At 31.4% G+C, this 13,580-nt stretch overlaps 1 protein-coding gene across 1 annotated transcript; it reads right to left on the bottom strand.

Annotated features, from left to right (window-relative positions):
* Nucleotides 1-469: 469 nt before the first annotated feature.
* On the bottom strand, nt 470-7,730 carry LOC139526598 (putative amine oxidase [copper-containing]). Its single transcript, XM_071321759.1, has 5 exons — nt 7,726-7,730; nt 6,420-6,528; nt 5,882-5,948; nt 2,161-4,112; nt 470-829 (listed from the first exon to the last, which is right to left on the bottom strand). The coding sequence occupies exons 1-5, from the start codon at nt 7,728-7,730 to the stop codon at nt 470-472; spliced, it is 2,493 nt and encodes an 830-aa protein (XP_071177860.1).
* Between the last annotated feature and the right edge of the window lie 5,850 nt (nt 7,731-13,580).

Genomic DNA, 13,580 nt, shown 5'->3' with positions numbered 1-13,580 from the left:
ATATTCTAACTGTCACACAATACTGAAGTTTGTGGTGTTAAAGTTTGTTTTTTCAAACATATGCTGATGGACGTTTCGTCCCAGATTGTATCACAAGCCCAGTAGTCAGCACTTCGATGTTGACATAACATCTATTATAAGGTCATTTTTATAAATTAACTGTTTACAAAAGTACGTATTATTCGACCTACTAAGGATTTTCTTATCCTAGGCATAGATTACTTTAGCCGTATTTGGCACACCTTTTCGGAATTTTGGGTCCTCAGTTCTCATCAACTTTATACTTGTTTGGCTTTCTTACAGTTTTGATCTGAGCATCACTGATGAGTCTTATGTAGCCGAAACACGCGTGTGACGTATCAAATTATAAGCATGTTACCTTTGATAAACTATTCATTTTCCATGTTCGTTTTGTTTTATTACAACATGTTAATTTGTTTATATGACAATAAAGATAATTATATATTATTTATTGCCAACGAAATTCCTGGAAAACATGTGATTTTACTCTATTATTTTTCTCTGAATCCAAACATTCCACAACAAGGCAAGGATTTCTCTTCATCAATTGTTCATACTTATATTTCGGTGGAATACAATTAATGTAATCAACTACACCGTAACGTTCTACCTTTAACGATTTCGTTTTACCTTCGATGTCTATCGGGTCTATTCTTATTGCATTACGAGATGCCATTGCTGGATTCTCATCAAAGTAATTGAATGGTAACAAGAAAAAGCTGAGACTTTCACCCGTAGTATGAGTGACTGGTAGGTCTTCTTTTACTGGTATATGGTAAAATCCCATTGTTAGCCATGCTACGATGTCCTGTAAATTATAACATTATCGTTTAAATTAAGATTATACATTGGATGACTTTCATTTATCTTAAACTTTACAATTGTTTAAATCAGAATGTATCTATGAATTTTTTAATATTGTGATCAACTTTTAAAATCTGATTGCTAAATTGTGCTTTGTTTATTTTGTATTCGTTAATTTAATTTGGATAAATCTTGAAAATAGAGTCCACACTTCGCTTACACCTCTTTTAACCTTAATCTGAGTTCCTCTAAAACAACTATAAAAAAGTTTGTGTCATACAAGTCTGATGTAAAATAGGTGAATATAAAACTAGATTAAATCAACCGTTTTCTACAAAAGGAAATGCATCTTCCAACATGTCCAAGTCAGGAATACGACAATTCTTTTCTATCAACTTGTGTGTTTGAGCTTTTAATTTTGAAATTTGATAAAGGACTTTACGTTTTGAATTTTCCGTGTAGTATTTTTGTCTTTTCCCATTTTAGTAAGTAATATAGATGAACATTATCAAAAAGGTTGCAAAATGAGAAAATCACATAATAAACATTTAAGAAAATTGTTTTTTTTCTTTTCTGTCAGACATTTTCAGTCTACCTATGAAAATAATATTTAACATGTGACTCATTCTGGTCAAATCAAATCCGTTTAAATATACAAAATATTAATATCAATATATAACTATTTCGTTTATTCGGCTTTCGACATTCCACGATAAGACAAGTATAACATATAACTTGGTCATTGTTATACTGCAGAGCAATACAATTAATGACATTACCTACACCGTAATGATCATCAATCACCGACTTCGTTTTTTCATCGTCAATAAGGTCACCTTATTTAAATAACCAGGCCAAGCCAATTTATGTTGATTTCTTTAAAAGTTTACACGACATGTTGATATTTTGCTATTATTATAGTTCACGTTAAAATGCCATATTTCGATTGGCTAATACGAGGGAGTTCGCCACGGTTGACAGTGTTTTCTCTTGGTAACAATCTGCTCTATCACCCTTTCAGATATGTGCTATTTATATATTACACTATTCGCATTATTTTAGTATGACCAATTAAAATGTATTCATTGTCAATGAAATCCTAATACGAATTGCGGTTTTGTTATTGTCTTATTAGTAAAATTATAACTAATTCTTCAGTTTCTTTTGCGAAAATATTAATCATTTGTTTTCGCCTAAAAAGAGACATTACTTATTTCTGTAAAACTTGTACATTTGATTTCATTACCCAAAACGTATGACGAAAAATATTGATAATAAAAAATAAAGAAACGACATGTGGTCTTTCATTATTATAAACAATTAACGATCGTTTACCTTGTCAACAATATTTTCATCATCGTCAATAAAATCCTGAAATCTTACTACAGGCTCGTCTGGCTTATTAGTTTGGTAAATGGAACTGCTTCCCGGCTCATTATCCTTTCTTCTGGTAACAGCAACTTGATAGCGTGACCAGGTAATTCCTGGTTCGTACCTTGTTCCCGGCGGGTATATATTATATGTCATACCTTTATTCACTATTCTATAACCGGGTGTGTTGCCGAATTTATCTTTTATATAATTATTTGATATCACAAGGTTTTTAGGTTGCTTAAAGTTGTGTTTATATGCTGCCTCCTTTTCAGTTACCTTCAATTTTCTTGCAAATTTCAATTGTTGAATATTTGAATCTGAATTTGTATATGAAGGACTTGAAACGGCATCATTTTCAATATCAATAGTTTCAAATCTGTTGTATTTTCCTTTTATGTCCATGTCTACCTTGAAATGAAATAAATGTTGATGAATCAAGCCCATTAAATGTTTACTTATTTCAAAACCGTATGGATTTTTACGTCCATGATATGCTGCTATTATTACACCTGAAACAGTGACCTTAACCTCTATTCCACCAGTGGGATAAAATATAAAATCTATAATGTAATCATAGTTGAAGACGGTGATGATAGTTCGGACAGTTAACACAACACTAACCATACCTTCGTAAAATCTGTGAGACGAAGTCGAAGAATACCCATGATGACGTCTTAATGGAAGTCCAGTGTTAAGTTCAAAAACACAGAACGCTCGCGAATTATAAACTGGAATTTCGGAGCTTCCGTCTAAAAAGTATGTACTCATATATGTTGCATCATTTGGACAGTCAACTCCATGCATTAAATATTTTGCTCTCAAGCCCAGCAAAAATCTTGAATCGAAAAACCTAAAATTTTGTTCCGTTGGTTTGTATCCAGAATAAAAAGAGGCTAATTCTTGTAGACTTATTTCATATACTATACGCTGACCTTGGAATCTTATATCAAAAAACCGTGGTCCTGTAATTATTGACATACCTATAGCAAATTCCCAAAACATGTACGTAACTTTCCTTCCTTTGATGTTGTATCGTTTTCCATCAGGAGAAATTTGTGAAGGATTACGTAATGGATTCAAAAAGGGTGGTTTTCCCCTTCGTTTCATAGTAAGTGGAATATTCATCGATTCTCTTGGAAAAGGTATTTTATTAAAAAAGAGTTTATTTCTTCTGTAAAAATTTCTCACTTTGTTCCATGTTTCAAAAATTCTTCCATAAAACCAAATTTTCAAGATCTTAAAATTTTCAAAACGGGTTTCTACATAAACTTCAAAATCTATTGGTCTTAAAATGCTATATTCAAAGTTTTGATAAAAAGTGTACCAATAAAAACGTTTTCCGTCCAACTTTGTAATCGGAACTTGAACGCTGATAGCCACATCTAAACATTTATTATGACAGTTAATAAATGTACCGCCGTATAAATCATGAAGTGCCTTCCCGAATTCTTTGTTTATTCTTTCCTTCAGTTTTTGGGAAATATTTTCAATAGATGTAATCGGTCTTTGAAAGAATGGAATTGGTTGTGGTCGATAAGGAACCAGTCGATAACCGTTAGGAAACGGAAGTGGTCCAACAACTATTTCAAGAACATTTGGTTTAGAATCTCCTCCTCTGATTAAGATCACGTGAGCTTCTCTTGGTGGTTTTGTAAATCCATTATCTATATAATTCAACACTGCCTCTTTGGGTGGCAAATAAAGTTCTGCTAAGTAAATGTAGTTACTCCTGATTGTCGCATTACTGAATTTTGTAAGATTAAGTTCTTTATTTGAGTACAAATAGTAAAGTAGACCCTTCATTTCTTTCCTAGTGAGATCGTTGAAAACAGATGGATACCTTGGTTCATTCGTATTAATTCTACCATATGGATGCTTATTATTTATTCCACATATTCCTACAGATTTGCTTCCTGAAAAAATAATATTATAACCAGATGCAATCAGGAGTATTCGTACTTGAAGAATTCAACATTGACATGATTTTAGTAAACAATCTAACAGTATATTTTATCATATTGTAGATAAATTGCAAAATATAGACCATATATTCTGTACCAAAAGGCAATGAATTCGAACAAATCATGTCAATAATGATAATCTACCACAAAACTTATGATAATTCAATACAAATAAAAGGAACTCGCACAAACATATACATTTTGGCATAATCTAATAGCTAAAAAGAGTAAAAAAATACGATGGACTTAATTTCCATTCTCAATTTTATTAAATATTATCGAATAATAGATGATAAAAAGTACATACAAGAGAAATTATCTCAAGAACAAATATGGTCGTATTAAACGTTTAACAGAACAAATTGATTGTGTATGAATGCTCACCAATTAGACAACTATATACCAGAATCCAAATAATGTTAATAGACGCAACTGGTAGTACACTAACATGCAATGTTACATATTTCAACACAAGAAAAGAGACAAACTAATCGAAGTAACATGATATGATTTATAAATGAACTACACAAAAAACACAAACTTTCGAAATACAAAGCAAAGAAACGACTTTAAAAAGTTCTAATATGCATTTCAAAAATTACAGAAACACGAACAATTGAAAATTGCTAACATTATGCTACAAGATGACGGTTTCTCTAAAACAGAATTGAGCCGTCAGAATAGCTTTTCCTCCTAGTACTCTTATAAATTCATGGGTTTAAACATATTTTATTGTTCCAAAAAGAGACAAATGGATTAGACACAAGTTTTTCAACTTAGTAACGTCTTCTCCAATAATAAATTCATGGGTGATAAAAAAAAAGACTAAAACCAGTAACTTGATTTGTGTTGTAACATGGACATGCTTTATGTATGTAAATATATCTCCAGTAAACCTTTTTGCACCTGACGTGATCAATTTAACATAAACACGTCTTTAAAGACAAAAAAATATATTTTACGCTATGTCAAGTCTTTCAATTAACACGATTAATTGTCATACTAATTCACTGCGGAAAAGGAGTACTGTTTGATAGATTATTTGCACCTCAATTTAAATTTGTCTATTTTAAGTCCGGGCAGTAGTTAGTATTTGCTTGCAGTGTATAAAACAAAAAAATATTGACTTATGTGAAAAGCTACTAAACTGATTAACGGCGACCTTATATCTGAATAGTAATGAATTTATCACAACTAAAACTACCAGACGAATTTAGGTTCAAACTTTGCAGAAGATAATAAAATCAAATCAGCTTTTTAATAGATAAATACATTTTCCAGTACTTCTGTAACTTCATTATGTAACTGCATTGTAATACGATTGATAGTAAATATTTAAAAGTAAAACATATTCGTTCTTATGTTGTACTGTTACACCACTGTCCCAGGTTACTGTGAGGGCTGGGATTGTACTAACATGTTTAATTTCGCACATTCTGTATGTGTGTGCCTGTCCCAAGTCAGGAGCCTGTAATTCAGTGGTTGCCATTTGTTTCTGTGTTACATATATGTGTGTAGTTAATTTGTGTTGAAAATTAATGAGGCCGTTAGTTTTCTTCTTCAAATTGTTTTACCTTGGTCATTTCGGGGCCTTTTATAGATGACTATTTTTGAAGGCTGTATGGTGACCATTATTTGTTTAGTTCTGTGTCATTTGGTCTCTTGTTGAGAGGTGTCTCATTGACAATGATACAACATGTTCTTATTTTATATTTACTCACTTTTCAATGACATAGGTTTAATGTAAAGCTGTGGTTGTATACACTTTCTGGCATTCCTCTGTTTAGCCTAGAAGATAACAAACATGCATTATTGGTAAAATCTGTGTTATCTTAGATCAGTTGCTGATATTGGAGTAAAATGACGCAATAAATTCAAACAGGTATATTTTCTCTCTACCAGTTTCGAAAAATTTGTAACGGATATACAGATAAATGTATACAAATAAAATGAATTTTGGTAATTTAATTTGGAAAAAAAACTAAAGAAAAATATTTGAAGTTTTATATCCTTTCTAACAAGTCATTCATGATATACAATCAACAACAACAGTTGTTTGATACTTTGTCATATTTAACTTGTATAGTGGGGTGCTCATTTTAGTCTTAACTTTCCTTTGATTTTTTCTGCAGTTTATGTTCAGGTCTTTATGTTTTTAAAGTATACTGATATTTTTATCAAAATATTTGTGCCTGAATAGTTTGATGTTTTCTGTTCGTTTCTTTCCTATTAACATTTTGCCATTGATATGAATTTTACCTTGCTGTTATATGTACGTCCATACACTGTTTTTCTTTGATAAGCCTCTAATATCTCAATTAGAAATACACAAAGTACGATACATGACAAACAATTACTATTTGGGGGTCTGAAATAAAAAGAAAATAAGTATTATAAATACGAATGACGAAGCAACAGTTGCTTCAGGGGACAGTCTTTTTTCATAAAGGATTTAATTGTCTTGCTAGACAAAAAGTACAAAATAAGCATTTCATTCATACATTTCTAGAACATATCAATGAATAATATTAACAAATGATATCTATAAAACATCTTCCTAGTTTATATCTGCCACATCTTCGTGTGCCGTCCCAAGTCAGAACAACGCTAGTGTTAGACATATGTAATATATTAACAGTTCTTTTGTTTTTCGAGAAAGGGGGTAGTATTCTCATTAAAGACCAAAGTCTTCAATTAAGTACCCAATTCGACCGTTTTGTCTACATAGACATCATAAGTGACACATGAATAACAATAAACTTAAAACCAAAAGGATTACGAAATCTTTAACGTGACCACAGACACCGACGTAGCGAAAAAGTTGGAAAATATACACACTGTAAGAAAATAACCGCCCAAAAATTGAACAAGTAACAAGGAACAATTAGGAACGAAAAATCGTCTCGTCTGTCTTAAATTTTACGATAGAACTTTTTCGCCCTCGTTCTGCATTATACATGTTAAAAATTGTGTTTTCATAGAATGTCATGCAGACAATGCATGTACAAAGTTTTGGAATATGATTTCCATTCGTTACGTTGTTTGATAAAGTCTCGCGAAGGAATTCCCCTTGTTGAAATTATTTTGGTGTTTGGTATTTTTTTATTACTAGTTTTGTTTTTAAGTGAAGAATTTTTGACTGATATTATACATTTAAAACAGTCAATATTTACGCAAAACTAGTTTTATGAGGGGAGGAAGAAGTTGTAAATTAAGGCAACAGTAGTTTACAGATGTTCAAATATCTAGTGGCGGATCCAGATGGGTGTTCCGGGGTTGGATTCCCCTTTTTGACAATCAATGCATTTGAATATTATCATACAGTTGAAACCATCTTTCTTCTGGGTTGGGAACCCCTGAATTCTCGTGCATTGATTGTAAAGAGACAAATTTAGGTACATGTAGCAAGCACAAATTGATGAGCCATTTTTTAATACTATAAACTGTGATTCCACATTTGAATAATCCATAAGTATAAAAGTTCAATTCATTTTAGTAAGTTTTCTAGTTTCAAATATTTATATATCTATATTGTTACTGATTTTTATATCTTTTTTAGACTTACCTCATGGTGTTGTATACGATCACTGTCAACTTGTAATAGGAAACTTTTATGTGAATATATATATTATTTTTTATTTATATCTATATACTGAAAAAATAAACAACTCGTACAAAATAAGATGGATTGACTTAATTAAATTGATTTACAATACCAGGTCCTAACAAGACAGTATTGATTTACACAAGAACGGATACGCTCTATTAAATGGGATTACATAAGCACATGAATTAATTGAAATAGAAACCTAATTGTATGAAAAAGAGGAACGAAAGATACCAGAGGGACAGTCAAACTAAACTATGAACTATACGAAGGAGATATCAAATGTTTTCTCTGTTGAATAAAATTCAAACTGGGCAATCACTACAGAGTCAAGTGAAATATGCATTTTACAGATGCATCCTTTATTCTTCGATCCCTTGATAGGTTCAAGCTGCAGATAGAAATATGCACTAATACAGTGGCATATAGTCAAAAGCTTGGTTTGTAGAAATTGTGTTGTGTCAGTACTGTTTATATGTAAATATCCGACAAGATGGCTGCAAGTACAAATGAAGATAAAAAAAATAAAAAATAAAGCATATGAGTAATAAACTGTATGCTTATGTTCAGTGAATATATTCAACCAATAATATCAGATGTTTATCTTTTTGTTACAAAGCTTAAAGCAAATATTAGCTGTAACAAAACACTGAATCGATTATTTGAAAGACTCATCATCTTACTTATTGATAATGCATAATACGAAGGTAGTTGCTTTCACTTTCAGAGTTGACCGTGTTAAAGGTAGGATGTGTCCTGCTCAGTCATTAGCTTTGTGTTTGGTGTGGTCTACTTTTTGTTTTAAAAAAAATAATAAGAAGGCATGGTATAATTGCCAATTAAACAGCTATCCATCAGAGAACAGATGCCATAGAAGTTAAAAAATAGTACTGCCTTAAATAATGACGAAAATCCATACAGCTTTGTAAGACATGACAAATGTAAACAATTCAATCGAAACAAATAACATGGACGGAATGTCAGGAACAAACTAGATCTTTTCACATTGATTTCCGTTATTCAGCTGAAAGCATGCATATTAACAGCTTCTAAAGGTGTGGAAATGTTCAACAAGCGTGATCATTCTATGTAATAAACTCATTTTGACTTACAAATCAAATTCAAGAATAAATGTTCACAACCATTTCTCCTATAAAAAATGCATTTTTTTCAGATACATCTAGTTATTTAACAGTAATGTATGCATGGGAAAGTTTCAAAAATACACTTTGTAATCAACATAATTAAAATGTCTTTTTGTGTAGAATTCTATTCACATTCATCTCCTTTCGATGTAAATTGGTTTGTTTTGGAAAAAAAACTTTGACACGACATGATGTAAAACATATACGTTTTTGCATACGAACTTTTATTTTATGACGTCTTACCGATTTTTATATAACTAGAAGGTTGAAAAAAAGTGAATGTCTTTTTGTGTAGAAATCTATCCGCATTCATCTCAACCTATATGGTTTGTTTTGATAAAAAAAAACTTTGACACGATATGATGAAACACATATACATTTTTGCATACGAATTTTTATTTTATGATGATCTTAACGTCTTACCGATTTTTATATAACTAGAATGGTTGGAAAAATAATGTCAAAACTATGATTTATTACATGTAATAAACATTGTTTATATCTATGTTTAACAAGTAACTTAAGTTAAGGACATTCACGTCATTTTGGTGCACTATTTCGGTATCTCAGTCCAGAAAATAATATCTATATAAAAGTAACGAACCATTTAATTCTAGGGAAAATAAGGGGGGGGGTCCTAAAATAATATTCTGAACCCCAGTTTCATGATGAAAAAAAATATTTTTTTGTCAAGCAAATGAGAGGAGATGACAAAAAAAAATGCTTTGAATCAAAATTTAAAAATAATTCAATTGATAGAGACGGAAAAAAAATGGTCGCGTTTTGATGACTCAGACGAAAACACCATAAATCCCCCCCCGCCCCCCCCCACACACACATAGACACGTTTCAAGTTAAATTATACCTAAACACCAATGCGATAGAAGAATACAATCGAGCATCAACCGGTTCATAAATATCAAAAAAACTCCGTTGCTGACATTTATTTGCAGATTAATAGTTTTTTTTCTTACATAATATGAGCTATTAATGTATGATTTTACATTTTGCATCAAAATCGGGGTTTTAGATTAAATTGCATTTAAAAAGTTAGGTCTGAAATCGTATTTCAGAACGGACAGCATAGAACTGTACAACACTGAGGATGTGAGTTCCAATCCCGCAAGATCCATATGAACTCGATTTTGATCTTAATTGACTGTGACTGTCAGTTTTCCGAACGAAGATCGATGGTTCCCCTAAACATCCCAGATTCCTCTATCAAAAAAAAAAAAACGATCGAACAATCGTATTGAAAGTGGCGTTTAACACCAATCAACCAATCAACCTCTGACTGTTAATGACGTACTTATGCTGAATCCATTTGATGTTGAATATGTACTTATTGATATTTTAGTCATAGATGCACGATTTTTTATTAGTTAATATTGGGTTTGAATTTTCTGTCAGATATTGTGAGTACTTTTTGCTTTTTACTAACTGTCTTTTTGTTGCGGGATGTAAAGATACACTGCCATGACGTCTTTGGTTTCGTTAGATGTTTTCTACTTTGTATTGTTCTGTTGATTCAAGCCCTTTTCAACTGATTTTCATAGCATAATCTCATGTTGTACTGTTAAACCACTGTGGCAGATTAGGGGAGGGTTTCAGACCATTTTTCGAGTAATTGGTATCAACTTTTATTTGCCAATATAGAAAAGATAAGCTGTGTCTGTCATGGTTAAAATGTGAATAAAAAGTACTTTTTTGTAATTGAACTGTATTATATGCAAAACAAGTACCTGAAAACTCCAAGGTACATGTACATTTAAAAAAAGTCCATCAAGATTACAATATCTCTTGTACGATTTTGAAAACAAGATCAGGCTAATAACAAGGCTGCCCTCGCACCAGCAAAGATGAAAGGGGTTAATATAAGATGTTTCCCAATCCACATTTGGTTTATCCTGGTCTCATGGTTATCTAAAACTTCAACTTGTATACAGGTGTACGGATAACATGAAACTATATATAGAAAAGCATACAGAAAACGGCGGTTTTATCCAAATTCCACTGTTTGTGAAGTAAAAAAAAAAATAAGTTGAAGAATGAATGATAAAATAGATATTCGTACATTGTAGAAAAACATAAAATTCATTTACACTTGTTACAAAATAGTTGGAGTAACCTCTGCGTATTTTTGTGCTACGTAAATCGCTATATTAATGATTGAGAACAACCTAAGACAATGTAATTATTTCAAAATTACATATGTGTGAAATTGTCATTATGTACCTTGAGAGATTTGTGTATTTACTTAAGTTGACATATAAAAAACTTATAGCATAACGTTTTTTGACAGCATGTGGTTTTTAATTGTATTTATACATAGTATAGTAGAACATATATTCGTAAATATGGGTAGGAATCTGTTCTTGTTAATGTCCTGAAATTTGTAGTTTAAAAAAAAATATGGAAAAAAATATATTACAAAAATACCGAAATTCAAAGGAAATTCAAACAGGATGGTCCCTTCTAGTTTGGCAAAATCAAAAGGTCTAACACATTTAACGAAAGGAAAAACAACTGTCACATTCCTGGCTTTGTACAAGCATTTCTTAATAAAGAAAATGGTGGAATTAATCTGGTTTAATAGCTAGCTAAACCCCTAATTTAATCATATTGAAAGAAAAAAACTGTTTCAACAAAGACACACATAATACGCTATAGGCAAAGTACACATACAAAAATGAAAGACAAGAATTCAAATTTGACAATATACAATAACACAATTGCGGGATGTATATATAAGTACCGATCAACGTCATAATTATATACAGTCAAACCTGTATAATCCGACCGGCTATGGAACTATGAAAAAGGGCTCGTTTGGACAGTTGGTCTGTTTATTCCGATTTCCGATTTGTCATTAAGTTAATGAATCGTGACGTCAGATATTTTGCATGTAAAAGTTCTGTTTCGTGGTAAATTGTAAACCGATATATACAAATACTGTAATAATCTATTTATTAAAAGTTTTGTCATGATTTGTGTGAAAATATTGTATCATGAACACTACAAGCGTGCCTTGTCTTTTCACCATTTAACTTAGCTTTATCGTTGTTTTGTTTCTTCGTATTCATTTGCAATTGACATTTTAGTATTTGGTTATCCCCTGAATTCCCCCTAAAAATATTTTAACCTTGGTTTTCGTATCCTCAGTTGTCAAATCGACCTCGGAAATAAACTTTTATCAGTGGCGGTCAAATAAAAATGAATAAAAAAATGCCAAATAAAGTACGAAGTATCAGTGTCCGAGTCATCAGTTTAACTTTCAATTTCAGTCTATTGAATGTATTTACATCAGTATCCTCGTGTTGCTTGAAATGTTTAACAAGGGTTTTGTTTTACTTACATCGTTTAATTCCTGCGTAAAGATAGCCAATTTAAAATCAAAAAAATTATCATACAAAATTTGAACGTGATCGAAACATTGTTTTACATTGTACGATTCCCTTACACTCGACTAGGAATTGTCGTCATCTGGATGTTCTTCATTATTAGGGTCATTTGTTTTGAGATTCATAAGAGAGAATTCCGCATTTCGAAACACGATGTAAATTTCTTTCTCCGCAATATGAAAAATTTATCATAGTTTCAACATAAATTCTATCCTTTTAATAAAAACTAAATAACGATTAAAAAATAAAGCTCACTTCTGTAATTTCACGGTTAAAACACCTTGCTAATTGATTTCCCTGGAAAACCATCTTGTATAAACAATAATGTTTTGATTGCATATCGATGAAAACTGTTATCATGTTTTAATCAGGCGTTTTAATTTTCAGAACTTCATGTTTTGTCATGACGTTTATACACCTAAATATATCGTGATATTTTGTAGAATGTAATAAAAGTTTTATGATATAACGTAAGGGGATTAGGTATGATTGTAAATGAGACAACCATCCTTTTAATAACCTCAATAATTAATATCAGTGCTTTACAAATAGGGTAGAATGTGTTTTTGTTTGATAGCTATTTTTTTGTAATCCCTCCGTCATTTAGTTAAAATGCAAGCTGCACTTCGTATGGTCCGTCGATGCCTATCAGACGCACTTATTGTTGAAAAGAATCATTGTTCTGTTCAAGGAGAGCATATATATCATGTGTCGAACAGTCAGTCACTTTCATGAATGTGATCTACCGAATTAGACTATTTACCGGATTTGTAATAAAATGAGCAACACGACGTGTGCCACATGTGGAGCAGCATCTGCTTACCCTTCCGGAGCATCGGAGATCAACCCTAGTTTTTGGTAGAGGTCGTGTTACTTATTCTTTAATTTTCTGTGTTATGTCATGTGTGCTATTGTTTGTCTGTTTGTCATTTTCATTTTTAGCCATGGCGTTTTCAGTTTAATTTCGATTTATGAGTTTGACTGTCCCTCTGGTATCTTTCGTCCCTCTTTTACATGTCAGAACTGTTATTTCTGGCTTGTTGTTGTATGAATCTGATTCACTGCATTTGTCCTCCGAAATTGTGTCAATGAGGACGGATCGTGTTGAAGGTCAAGTTAAAGTAAATGGGCTTTGTCACAGATTATGATTAAAGTTTGCATTCAACTCGTTAAACATAAACTGACATTCAAAAAATGAATGCATGTTTATCTTTTATTTTCAGTATTACTGATTTATTCTTTCAAAAGAGGTAAACAATTGTATAGA

This window comes from Mytilus edulis, chromosome 6 (genome assembly GCF_963676685.1).
Source record: "Mytilus edulis chromosome 6, xbMytEdul2.2, whole genome shotgun sequence".
Classification (NCBI taxonomy): domain Eukaryota; kingdom Metazoa; phylum Mollusca; class Bivalvia; order Mytilida; family Mytilidae; genus Mytilus; species Mytilus edulis.
The sequence above is the reverse complement of the archived record's forward strand: the minus strand, read 5'-3'. Positions and strand labels throughout refer to the sequence as shown.